Raw genomic sequence first — 13,314 nt, forward strand, 5'->3', positions numbered from 1 at the left:
GAGGCCAGAGCTGTCAATAAAATAAGGTGTGGGGGGGGGGGGGGGGGGGGAGGGAGATTGAGGGAAAACAAGCAGGTGAAAAGGTATATAAATGATTGGCCCCATCATGAAGCACTGAACGGTTGGACTTATGATTAAAGGGACTGTCAGCACAGGATGACTTCAAACACTAGTCACAGCTGAGGATTTCAGGGGGGGAATAAATATTTTGGGATAAAATCTTTTATTTGGCAATGCGCCTCGAAGGTGAACTGCAGTTAGTCTTTGAAATGCATTGCCAAGTAAAATAAATACATTTTATTCCATAATATTTAGTCCTCCCGAAATCCTTATCCTCCCCTATGGCACCCATATCTGCTCAGATTATATATATATATATATATATATATCTCCTTGAATTGTTACTCCAGCAAGAGTCATCAGGACTGGCATGCAAAATTCAGCTCTTGAGAAATCAGGGGCCATGTGTCTATAGGGCAAGAGGACTAGTAAAGTATTACTGAAGCGATACCAACACTTCACTCCCCTGCATTATGCAGAAGACGGGCACTAGAACAGCAGATGTAGGTAAATTATATGCCTTCTTTAAATAGGAAGGCGACGTGGGCAACCTGCCAACTTGTGTCTACATCACAAGACACTACGTGGTACCAGAATAATATCATGCAATTAACAGCTTACAGAAGTTGGCCAGGGCTCTGATCTTCAGGATTTATCCCTAGGAGAAATCAATATCAGATTGGAGGGGCTCTGACATCCAGCCCCCACTAATGAGTGGGAGCAGCTCCCCTGGCCACACAAAGTAGTAGACAGAGCGGGACCACCACAACTCTACACACCGATTACAGCTCAGCTCCTATTTACTTTAATAGGGGCAGACGCAGCACCTGAGAACATCCACTGCACAGTGTATAAAGCTGTGGGCTTCTGGCTCCATTGTCCACTTACCGTACATGGGTCAGGGGACCCAATAGCAGCTGATCAGTTGGGATGCAAACCCCCCCAATCCAATATTGAGGACTTCTCCCATGGATAAGGCATCAATATCACTCCTGTATCAGCCCTTTCAGAAACCCTTTTAATATACCTCATGTTTTAAAGGGAACCTGTCACCCCGAAAATCCCGGGTGAGGTAAGCCCACCGGCATCAGGGGCTTATCTACAGCATTCTGTAATGCTGTAGATAAGCCCCCGATGTTACCTGAAAGAGGAGAAAAAGACGTTAGATTATACTCACCCAGGGGCGGTCCCGCTGCTGGTCCGGTCAAACGGGAGCAAAGTACTGCAGTGCACAGGCGCTGGGCCTCTCTGACCTTTCCCAGCACCTGCGCACTGCAGTACTTTACTCTGCCCTCAACAGGGCAGACAAAGTACGCCTGAGCCGAAGATCAGAAGAGGACATCTTGGAATGAAGATGGGAGGCGCCGCAGTGGACCGGAGACACCCATCCGACCGGACCAGCAGCGGGACCGCCCCTGGGTGAGTATAATCTAACGTCTTTTTCTCCTCTTTCAGGTAACATCGGGGGCTTATCTACAGCATTACAGAATGCTGTAGATAAGCCCCTGATGCCGGTGGGCTTACCTCACCTGCGATTTTCGGGGTGACCGGTTCCCTTTAAAGCTCTTTGATTGTTACCAAGGGTGAGACCGCCTATTGCTTACCTTAGGGCAGAGACAGACTGCCGTATTTCTCGTGCCAGAATCGCATCGTAAACCTCGTACTGGCTGTCGGCTCTCCTGACCTGAGCTTGAAAGCTGCATAGTTATCCATCATGCTGTCTTGCTCAGGTCAGGAGAGGTGCCAGGCCAGTCCGTGCACTGCGATGCTTGCACGAGTTATACAGCAGTCTGCCTCTGCCCTTAAAGTCCTTCCCAGTGTAGCTGAATAGTATCCCAATTTTGGGCTCTCCAGCAGCCACATGTGTGCATAATACCTACAATTAGACCTACTCACAGACTCCTTTGGCTTGGTTTCTTTCAGGCGAGCATCATGGAGTTGCTGGTGCCCGCTGTTTTAGGAAAGTTATCATTTTCATTGGAAAGACTGCAGCAGCCTCATACCCCAGACGTGTTTACACCAGGCAGCCATCTTGTATTGCTGCAGATCTTTGTGGATTGGCTGGCAGGTCCCCATAATTGAGTGAACAGCAGCCATTTTAGGCCTCCCCGCCACATGTTCCCCAGGCCACCATGAGGGCAGCAATAAAATGGCACGCAAAACAAACATTGGCAAATATTCAAAGACCCGTCACATTGATGAATGCAATTGCCCCATATTACAAGCTCAGATATGGAAACCTTGTACAGTAAGTAAGGACTGGTTTGGCAGTTCACGCATATAGTACTTTTTTGAACGGCCAGGAACTGCATGGAAAACCACTTACAGCATTTTACGATGCATTTTTTTTTTAGCTGCACGGCTTGTAAAGGTGAAGAATATGAATACAACATATTTCACATATACAAGTCGTGATGCTGTGGGAAAAAAAAGTCACGGTAAAACCATGTGCAAGGTTAATGAGTATTGCAATGAATACCAAGCCCTCCTTTATTAACCAATTCTCACCCACTACAAATACAAAATCTTAAAGTGTATTTACTTACCAACAATAAAAGTTACCACTATGCTGTGAGAAAAATATCACAAACTACTAATATATCAAATACATTTGTCAATTAAAGATTTATTTTTTAAAAAATTCAGAGAAAAACAAAAAGTTAATTATGAAAAAGTGGAAGGCAGCAAAAAAAAAAAAAATTAAAACCATGATGACCAGAATATATAAGAACACAAGGTCTCTAACAAAAAAACAAACAGAGCTCTACAAACAACATAAAACTCAGAGTCCGTCTTAGGATCACACTCTCTGGCAAGGTGATCCAAGAAAGTCAAGGGGGAAGTCTGGATGATATTGACCTTAGGACATCGGATCATGGGGTCGGGAGTCTTTTTATGGCTCTAAGGGAAACAGTCAACATTGAAGTGCAGGTTCCTGCCATGGGATCAGTGTCCTGAGGGATCTGCCACCACCTGCTCCCTCTCCCACAGGAGGCGGCGGTGTTCTTCCTTCAGCTTCTCCAGTTCCATCTCCAGGTCCTGGATCCGGGAGTCTTGGGTACCGGCCACCTGGATGGTGCTGATCTTGAGCCTCAGGCGATTGTTCTCCTCTTCCATACGACTCAAGCACTTCTCCAGCTCCAGGTACTCCCGGATCAGCTCCTGCTTGCTCATGTCCTGCAAGCTTTCCACATGGTATTTCTCATAGGTCTCAGAAAAGTCCTTTTGTAAAAACTCGACCCCATCATCACTCTCCATGCCATCACTACCAGTCCCATCATCCTCTTCCTCCGCATCCTCCTCTGTGCTGTCCCCTTTGGCAAAAGAGTTGGCATGGAGGGTTGGGAGAGAAGCAAGAGCTCTCCGCTGAGGGGGGCACAGGTCAGGTTCCTCCTGGTCGTGGTCCTCCATCAGGAACTGGGTGGTATTATAAGGGGCCACCGGCTGCCCTTTGGCGAACATTTCTGCCCTCATCCTGGCTGCCCTCTGGGACTCGCGCTCCTCCAGACGCTTCTTCTCCTCCCAGGTCAGCTTATTGTAAGGCTTCCACCTCCTCTTCTTCTTGGACGGGCGCCTTCGATGCCTCTTCTTGCCCAGCTCTTTCCACTCTTCGTCTTGCTGGGATTTGCCACGGCCCAGCTGCCCGGGCTTGGGACAGTCGCCCACCTTGACGCCTTGGTCCGCTTTCACAGGGCAGGCCAGGGTGGAGGGATTTCTCTGGCACTCCCCTCTCTCCTCCTCTGCTCTGGGTTGCCACCCACCATCTTCTTGGCTGGCCAGCAGGGATCCCCCACCTGCCAAACTTTTGCAGGGCAGGGTTGGCTCCTGAACTCCTACTTCTGCCATGGCACCCCTACAAATGCAGTGTGGGGTGGAAACAGTCACTCCTGAGGGGAAAGCTTCTGCTAGTAACTGCAGCTCACTTCACCAGGAAATATAAAAATGTCCATGAGGCTCTAGGGGCAGAGAGATCAACTTGCCTGGAGGCGGCATCCACCTTGCCTGACAGCAGCTGTGCCTTGATAGAAGCTCTCCAAGCTGTACTGTGTTCTTCCCACTTCAGCGTGTTGACTACAGGCTGCACTGGAATGCAGTGTTCTGCACTGCCACCAACTGGCGGCTGCGGCTACCACACACAGGAGAAGCAGTCAAGCCCCCGCCTCCTCCTCCCTTCTCTCCTTCGCCTTAACTTGCACACTCGTCAACCAACCTCCAACTGCTACTCCCCAGCCTGGGACGCGAGCTTTTATAAAGAACCCGGCCCCCTAACTGAAGCGCACGCGCGTATTTCACCATGCCAATGCAACATGGGAAATGTAGTCCAGGTACGCACTCGCTGATGAAGAGTCAGCGTCTATTTGACTACCACTCCCACAAGACCTCTGATGTCACTTACCCACTGACCAATGAATGCGGACAAAGCCACATCTGCCTATTCCGTGTGGCGATTGGCTAAGATAATCAACGGGCTGTTGCTAAGCCAGAGCTCAAAAGCTATTGGTGCAACTTCCTGTCTTTCAAGGATTTTTAACCCAATCAGCGATAGCGGGCCGTACCACTTGGACGACTGAGTGGGTGTAATCTGATATTTCTGTAGAGTATGTTTTTTTATTCAGTCTGTGGTGCGGGAGCCATATGTGCATTTTTAATGGTTTGAAATGATAAGAATTACCCATTAAATGTACAATATAATCATATTATTTGGAAGGTGAAGATTTATCGTCCCCCCCCGCACCCCCACATAACGCGAACCGAACAGCTGGAGATAAAATAGTTCCATAGAGAGACGTAGCTAGTAAACCCTCCGTGTATGTAATGTATGCAACGGCCGGCGATGACAAGTTAATCGCCATGTGGCCAAGAAAATAGTGATGTGTCGTTTGTGAAAGAGCTGACACAAAGAGCCGGCTCCCTGCTGTGAAGGAAAGGAGTCGGCTCTGCAGTGTGAGTGCGGCTCTGCAGGGTGAGTGCGGCTCTGCAGGGTGAGTGCGGCTCTGCAGGGTGAGTGCGGCTCTGCAGGGTGAGTGCGGCTCTGCAGGGTGAGTGCGGCTCTGCAGGGTGAGTGCGGCTCTGCAGGGTGAGTGCGGCTCTGCAGGGTGAGTGCGACTCTGCAGGGTGAGTGCGACTCTGCAGGGTGAGTGCGGCGCTGCAGGGTGAGTGCGGCTCTGCAGGGTGAGTGCGGCTCTGCAGGGTGAGTGCGGCTCTGCAGGGTGAGTGCGGCTCTGCAGGGTGAGTGCGGCTCTGCAGGGTGAGTGCGGCTCTGCAGGGTGAGTGCGGCTCTGCAGGGTGAGTGCGGCTCTGCAGGGTGAGTGCGGCTCTGCAGGGTGAGTGCGGCTCTGCAGGGTGAGTGCGGCTCTGCAGGGTGAGTGCGGCGCTGCAGGGTGAGTGCGGCGCTGCAGGGTGAGTGCGGCTCTGCAGGGTGAGTGCGGCTCTGCAGGGTGAGTGCGGCTCTGCAGGGTGAGTGCGGCTCTGCAGGGTGAGTGCGGCTCTGCAGGGTGAGTGCGACTCTGCAGGGTGAGTGCGGCGCTGCAGGGTGAGTGCGGCTCTGCAGGGTGAGTGCGGCTCTGCAGGGTGAGTGCGGCTCTGCAGGGTGAGTGCGGCGCTGCAGGGTGAGTGCGGCTCTGCAGGGTGAGTGCGGCGCTGCAGGGTGAGTGCGGCGCTGCAGGGTGAGTGCGGCTCTGCAGGGTGAGTGCGACTCTGCAGGGTGAGTGCGGCTCTGCAGGGTGAGTGCGGCTCTGCAGGGTGAGTGCGGCGCTGCAGGGTGAGTGCGACTCTGCAGGGTGAGTGCGGCTCTGCAGGGTGAGTGCGACTCTGCAGGGTGAGTGCGGCTCTGCAGGGTGAGTGCGGCGCTGCAGGGTGAGTGCGGCTCTGCAGGGTGAGTGCGGCTCTGCAGGGTGAGTGCGACTCTGCAGGGTGAGTGCGGCGCTGCAGGGTGAGTGCGGCTCTGCAGGGTGAGTGCGGCTCTGCAGGGTGAGTGCGACTCTGCAGGGTGAGTGCGGCGCTGCAGGGTGAGTGCGGCTCTGCAGGGTGAGTGCGGCTCTGCAGGGTGAGTGCGGCTCTGCAGGGTGAGTGCGGCTCTGCAGGGTGAGTGCGGCGCTGCAGGGTGAGTGCGGCTCTGCAGGGTGAGTGCGGCTCTGCAGGGTGAGTGCGGCTCTGCAGGGTGAGTGCGGCTCTGCAGGGTGAGTGCGGCTCTGCAGGGTGAGTGCGACTCTGCAGGGTGAGTGCGGCGCTGCAGGGTGAGTGCGGCTCTGCAGGGTGAGTGCGGCTCTGCAGGGTGAGTGCGGCTCTGCAGGGTGAGTGCGACTCTGCAGGGTGAGTGCGGCGCTGCAGGGTGAGTGCGGCTCTGCAGGGTGAGTGCGGCTCTGCAGGGTGAGTGCGGCTCTGCAGGGTGAGTGCGGCTCTGCAGGGTGAGTGCGACTCTGCAGGGTGAGTGCGGCGCTGCAGGGTGAGTGCGGCTCTGCAGGGTGAGTGCGGCTCTGCAGGGTGAGTGCGGCTCTGCAGGGTGAGTGCGGCTCTGCAGGGTGAGTGCGGCTCTGCAGGGTGAGTGCGGCGCTGCAGGGTGAGTGCGGCTCTGCAGGGTGAGTGCGGCTCTGCAGGGTGAGTGCGGCTCTGCAGGGTGAGTGCGGCTCTGCAGGGTGAGTGCGACTCTGCAGGGTGAGTGCGGCGCTGCAGGGTGAGTGCGGCTCTGCAGGGTGAGTGCGGCTCTGCAGGGTGAGTGCGGCTCTGCAGGGTGAGTGCGGCTCTGCAGGGTGAGTGCGACTCTGCAGGGTGAGTGCGGCGCTGCAGGGTGAGTGCGGCTCTGCAGGGTGAGTGCGGCTCTGCAGGGTGAGTGCGGCGCTGCAGGGTGAGTGCGGCGCTGCAGGGTGAGTGCGGCTCTGCAGGGTGAGTGCGGCTCTGCAGGGTGAGTGCGGCTCTGCAGGGTGAGTGCGGCTCTGCAGGGTGAGTGCGGCTCTGCAGGGTGAGTGCGGCTCTGCAGGGTGAGTGCGGCTCTGCAGGGTGAGTGCGGCTCTGCAGGGTGAGTGCGACTCTGCAGGGTGAGTGCGGCGCTGCAGGGTGAGTGCGGCTCTGCAGGGTGAGTGCGGCTCTGCAGGGTGAGTGCGGCTCTGCAGGGTGAGTGCGACTCTGCAGGGTGAGTGCGGCGCTGCAGGGTGAGTGCGGCTCTGCAGGGTGAGTGCGGCGCTGCAGGGTGAGTGCGGCGCTGCAGGGTGAGTGCGGCTCTGCAGGGTGAGTGCGACTCTGCAGGGTGAGTGCGGCTCTGCAGGGTGAGTGCGGCTCTGCAGGGTGAGTGCGGCTCTGCAGGGTGAGTGCGACTCTGCAGGGTGAGTGCGGCGCTGCAGGGTGAGTGCGGCTCTGCAGGGTGAGTGCGGCGCTGCAGGGTGAGTGCGGCGCTGCAGGGTGAGTGCGGCTCTGCAGGGTGAGTGCGACTCTGCAGGGTGAGTGCGGCTCTGCAGGGTGAGTGCGGCTCTGCAGGGTGAGTGCGGCGCTGCAGGGTGAGTGCGACTCTGCAGGGTGAGTGCGGCTCTGCAGGGTGAGTGCGACTCTGCAGGGTGAGTGCGGCGCTGCAGGGTGAGTGCGGCTCTGCAGGGTGAGTGCGGCGCTGCAGGGTGAGTGCGGCTCTGCAGGGTGAGTGCGGCTCTGCAGGGTGAGTGCGACTCTGCAGGGTGAGTGCGGCGCTGCAGGGTGAGTGCGACTCTGCAGGGTGAGTGCGGCGCTGCAGGGTGAGTGCGACTCTGCAGGGTGAGTGCGGCGCTGCAGGGTGAGTGCGACTCTGCAGGGTGAGTGCGGCGCTGCAGGGTGAGTGCGACTCTGCAGGGTGAGTGCGGCTCTGCAGGGTGAGTGAGCCCAGTCTTTTTTTTTTTTTCTTTCTTGGCTGCAGCTTATCGGATTCAGCTAGTGAGTGAAGTGACTGGGAGGAGCAGTGAAGAGAGGGGGAGCTGTGGACTGTTAACCCTTCAGTGCCCTCAGACTGCAAGGATTAGTGTTCCACCATCCTTCAGTGCTGGAGACAGGATTTGAGTTACCTTAAGCTAGGGTCACATTGCGTTAGGGCAGTCCGTTTAGCGCATAGCGCTACGGACTGCGCTAACACAATGTCCCAAAAGGGATCGCGTTTGCTGATCCTGCTAGCGCAGATCCCTGATCTGCGCTAGTGAGGAACAGACCGCGAACGCTTGCAGCGTTCGTGGTCCGTCACTCAAATGACGGCACATCGCTAGCGCACGCCCAATGTTGGCGTGCGCTAGCGATGCGTTCGCCATTACAATCAATGGCGGCGTTTACGGACTACGTTACACCACGTTATGCCGCGGTGTAACGTAGTCCGTTAAACGGGTTCACATAACGAAATATGAACCTAGTCTTAGTCCCAAATAAAGATATACTTTACTGGCCTCATCCATGGCAATATATACTGATTATATATATATATATATATATATATATATGAGGAGCGACTAAGCATACTGGCCTCATGCATGGCATTATATACTGATTATATATATATGAGGAGCGACTAAGCATACTGGCCTCATGCATGGCATATACATATATGTATGTATAGGAGGAGGGACTCAGCAGATTGTTTGGTATCATAGTATTAGGACTGAGGAGGATTCAGGACAGGAACATACAGGGAGGAGGATGGACGATGTCGGTTGTTGCTGCTGAGGGTAGGGTAATAAGTAATATAAAGTGATTTTAGGCAGAACCTGTGGAGAGATCTAGCACAGCTCCAATCATTATATAGCGTTACGCTGGTTTCACACTTGCATATTTTGCATTGCGTGTGACAATGGCTACACACGGATCCGTTTTCGTCTCCATTGACTTTCAATGGTGACGGATGGGACTTGCGTGTGCATCCAGTTGTCACCGATTTCCCACAGATCCGTGTGTCTCTATATTTTACCAAACGCACAAAAACGCAACTTGTTGCAGCTTTGTGTCATCTGAAAAACACGCAGGGACATGGACCCGCACGGACCCGTGGCTACACGTCTGGAATTACCATGGAGCACGGATCCGTTATGCGGGACTGAGCATGCTCGGAAGCAAGGGATGTGCCGTATGGGAAAGTGATGACCCTGTATGGGAACAGTATGCAGACATAATGGAGACTATGCATGCTGTGCCCTATGTTATAGTGTGCTAATGGTAATACCATGGATTGGGGGCCTGTATATAACATGGGGGCCCCTGGTTAGGGACTGCACGAGTGGCTCTGTTTTCACACTAGCGCTTTGGTACGGTGCGTTGTGATGTGTAGCAATCCTGGTCGCATCTCTATACTTAACATAGGGACGCATGGACCTGCGTTTGCATCAGGATCAGGATGCATCAGGATTTGTCATGTGCTCCCAAAACGCAGCTTGTTGCGAATTTTGGGTGTTAAAAAATCTGCAGACCTCCTGGTACGTGGCAGCGCATCCAAAAAACATATGATTGTCAATGTAGACGCCCCCGAATCAGGATGCCTGCGTCCAATCTGCATGCGAATTTCATGCTCGCAGGCTCGGAGCCTAATTTTTATTTTCTTTCACTTTCACCAGTGCTTGTAACATGCCTTTATTTTTATGAATTATAATCTCATACAGCGCCAGTACGTCACAGCACTTACTAATTCAGAAAGGACATGTACAAAAAAATGCTACATACTAGAAAGTAATACATAAGACTACAACCGAGTAGCAGGGGCCTGTTCACAAGAGCTGACAATCTGAGGAGATAGCAATGCTAATAAACAGTCTGTACTGCTTCACTAGATCCATATACAGGGGTATAATGAGGCTGTCACTCTACAGGCAAACACCTGGAGCGAGGACTGTGGAAAACAGATTTTTATTTTGAAAAAGAGCCGGTTCGCAAGCCTAAAGAGCCGGCTCTTTATGGTGAGCGGAGCCGAAAGAGCCGGATCACCAAAAAGAGCCGGACTGCCCATCACTACAAGAAAACATTGAGGAGACATTGGAAGCACGAAAGGAGGGATTATCTCCCAAACCAGCGAAGGCGGAGTAATACCCTCATTGTATAGTCAGTTACAATGAGTGTGTGGATCTCTCCGCGGAGGTCTGTGTAAACATACACGATATGTAGTCCCGTCTTAAAGCAGAAATGACTCTACAGGGCAACTAACAGGAAGTGTGTGTGTTGTGGCCTGCACATGGTCAGTCAGGCCTTGTTAGATTTGCTCTGCTTGTTAGATCTGATTCCTGATCGTCTGTGCGACACAGAGAGAGTTCAAACCTAGATGTTAGAAACAGGACTTGTCTGCAGAAAATACACAGAACAGCACTGATCTCTAAACCTCATAGCATGGCCCCTAATAACAGAGACACATACATTCTGTGACATTCTGCTGATTAAATCAGCCATCGAGTGTGGGGAAAGATGCGGGCTCAGCTTGCGAGCCCGCATCAAAGTTAGATACACGATTTTTCATGCATCTGTATTTCAAAAGTCGCGAAGGGGTTAAAAAGAGGCGCAAAAGTGTAGTAGTTGCTCATAGCAACTAGCTTTAAAAATTGGACGCCACCTTGGTTGCTATGGCAGCTCCTCCACAAGAATTATGTTAAATGTCACAGGGTTTATGGCGGACACCATTTTTCCCCTTTTCAGCATCTCCGCTTGCTGTTAGGTGATGAAAGCATTCTCTCCATCATAGGTCCAGCTATGTATACTGTGTGTATGCGGAGAGTTCGTTACATTGCTCGTACATTGCTCACCAGCTGCGGGCACAGGAGCTGAACCCACACCCATCTGCAGCGGGTATCAGCTGGAACATCCAGGTGTCGCAGCGACTGTGAGCGGAGCTGGTGTGTGGCTGTAGAAAAAGTTTTAAAAAGTACAGTTGCATTCAGACTGTTGTGAAAAACGGCCCTAAAATTATCTGCACAGTCCATACTTCAATCATGTGTTCCTGACACCTAAAGGGAATCCGTCCCCAGGTATTTGCTACCTCATCTGACAGCAGCACGATGTAGGGGAAGATACACTGATTCCAGTGATGTGTCACTTAGTTTTCTGGATGCAGCAGTTGTGATACAGCCAGAGTTTTTAGATGTAGCAGAGCTGAGAAAGCTCTCTGTGTACATTGTTGTACATAGTCTATTGAGGAGGAGACGGACCAGGGCTCACTTAAACTGTGGTCCGAACAGTGATCATCGGTGATAAAACACTCATGGAATAGTAACGGCATCACACAGCATAAGGCCGGCGTCACACACAGCGTAAAACAATACGGTCCGTATATTACGGCCGTAATACGCTGAAAAGTCCCGAAAAAAGTGGTCCGTAGCTCCTCCGTAGGCAGGGTGTGTCAGCGTTTTTTGCGCATGGCATCCTCCGTATGTAATCCGTATGGCATCCGTACTGCGTGGTTTTCTCGCAGGCTAGCAAAACCAACATACCGCTATAGAAGTGATCCATGTGTCCCAAAAAGAAAAGAAAATATATATATATACTGTATATATATATATATATATATATATATATATATATATATATGTGTCAGTAGACACATATATTAGAGAGAAAAGCCGGTAATTCAGTACACCGCACTGAATTACCGGCTTTTCTCTCTAACAGCGCTGCGTATTTCTCGCAAGTCACACTGCTTGTCCGTGTGTAATCCGTATTTTTCACGCTTCCATAGACTTTCATTGGCGTATTTCTTGCGCAGTACGGTGACAAACGCAGCATGCTGCGATTTTGTACGGCCGTAGAAAGCCGTATAATACTGATCAGTAAAATACGGCAAATAGGAGCAGGGGCATAGAGAATAATTGTGCCGTATTTTTTGCGAGTTTTACGGACGTAGATTCTGCGCTCTTACGTCCGTAAAACTCGCATGTGTGATGGCGGCCTAATAAGTGACACATCGCTGAATCATCATGCTGTTCGCAGATTACATAGCAAAAACCTGCTGGCAGATTTATTTTAAAGCTGAGGTTATGTGTTGATATTGGCTGTGACACATCATGTAGCCAAAGATCGCGTTAATCCGCTGCTACTTTGCAGCATAATGCAAGTGACCCACAAAGTATTGCGACAATCAACTCGCAAAAATCCAATTGGCTCTGACTGGCGACTTTCTTGTTATGGTACGTTGCATTGTAATTCCAATAGCCTACAAAATAGCAGCAGCTTACATTGGTCGTTGGCCACAGCCAGAGTCACCATGTAGCACCACTAGTGATGAGCGAGTGTGCTTGTTACTTGAGTTTTCTGAGCATGCTCGGGTGTTCTCCGGGTATTTTGGGTGTGCTCGTAGATTATGTTTTTGTCACCGCAGCTACATGATTTGCGGCTGCTAGGCAGCCTGAATACATATGGGGATTCCCTTAGAAACAGGCAATCTTAACCAGCATCCAGGGCTTCCCGACACACTTTAGCAGGACTACCCTCCATCCCTCTTGCCCTTGTTCAATTTCCCTTTTTTCCTCTCTCTCCTTCACCCAGATCCCATACATTTTGTACCCCTTAGGCTGCGGTCACACTAGCAGTATTTGGCCAGTATTTTACCTCAGTATTTGTAAGCCAAAACCAGGAGTGGAACAATTAGAGGAAAAGTATAATAGAAACATATGCATCACTTCTGTATTTATCACCCACTCCTGGTTTTGGCTTACACATACTGAGGTAAAATACTGACCAAATACTGCTAGTGTGACCGCAGCCTAATAGAAAACGAATGTAGTTTGTTTTTCTTATTTTCTTTGATGTTATATTGCTTATTTCAACATTCTTAAATAAAGAATAGTATTTCACTAGAAAATAGTCAATTTTTCATTCATATTGCCATCCACATTGTCCTCCATATGACTTTTTTTTTACATCTGTATGACACCCTTTTTTTCAGAATAACATTTAAAAAAAATACAAAACCAAATCCAATTTCTAATCTTTATAACTACAATAGATCCATAAAAAAATACACAGATACCATACTTTTAACGCGTACCCATAGAGTTTAATTGTCAAGTCTGATCTGAAAAATGGTTGATAATACTGCCATGTTTTACATCGGTTTGCATGTAAACAGACTGAAAGTACACTCATCAGGATACTGTATATCTGTTTGGGATTTTTACATAGGAAACATGCATCAAATCTGAGTTTGCTGCAGATTTCACTTTTTTAAGGTGAAATACACACTAAATGCAGACAAAGAATCGACATGCTATAAATCTGCTCCAATCAGAAAATGTACACACAGAAAATAGCTGCAATTTTGTAGTTGAGATTTCCTGCAGATAT

The 13,314-nt window shown here is 51.1% G+C and overlaps 1 protein-coding gene across 1 annotated transcript; it reads right to left on the bottom strand.

The window, feature by feature from the left end:
* Positions 1–2,666: 2,666 nt before the first annotated feature.
* LOC138664570 (protein HEXIM1-like) lies at positions 2,667–4,295 on the bottom strand. Its single transcript, XM_069751375.1, has one exon. It carries the CDS (start codon positions 3,904–3,906, stop codon positions 3,007–3,009), a length of 900 nt encoding a protein of 299 aa, XP_069607476.1. The 5' UTR covers positions 3,907–4,295; the 3' UTR covers positions 2,667–3,006.
* Positions 4,296–13,314: the final 9,019 nt, after the last annotated feature.

The sequence above is a fragment of the Ranitomeya imitator genome, chromosome 2 (assembly GCF_032444005.1).
Source record: "Ranitomeya imitator isolate aRanImi1 chromosome 2, aRanImi1.pri, whole genome shotgun sequence".
NCBI lineage: Eukaryota > Metazoa > Chordata > Amphibia > Anura > Dendrobatidae > Ranitomeya > Ranitomeya imitator.

Excerpts from the sequence above, each read along its gene's own strand:
- LOC138664570 (XM_069751375.1), bottom strand. The coding sequence starts at position 3,906 with ATGGCAGAAGTAGGAGTTCAGGAGCCAACCCTGCCCTGCAAAAGTTTG.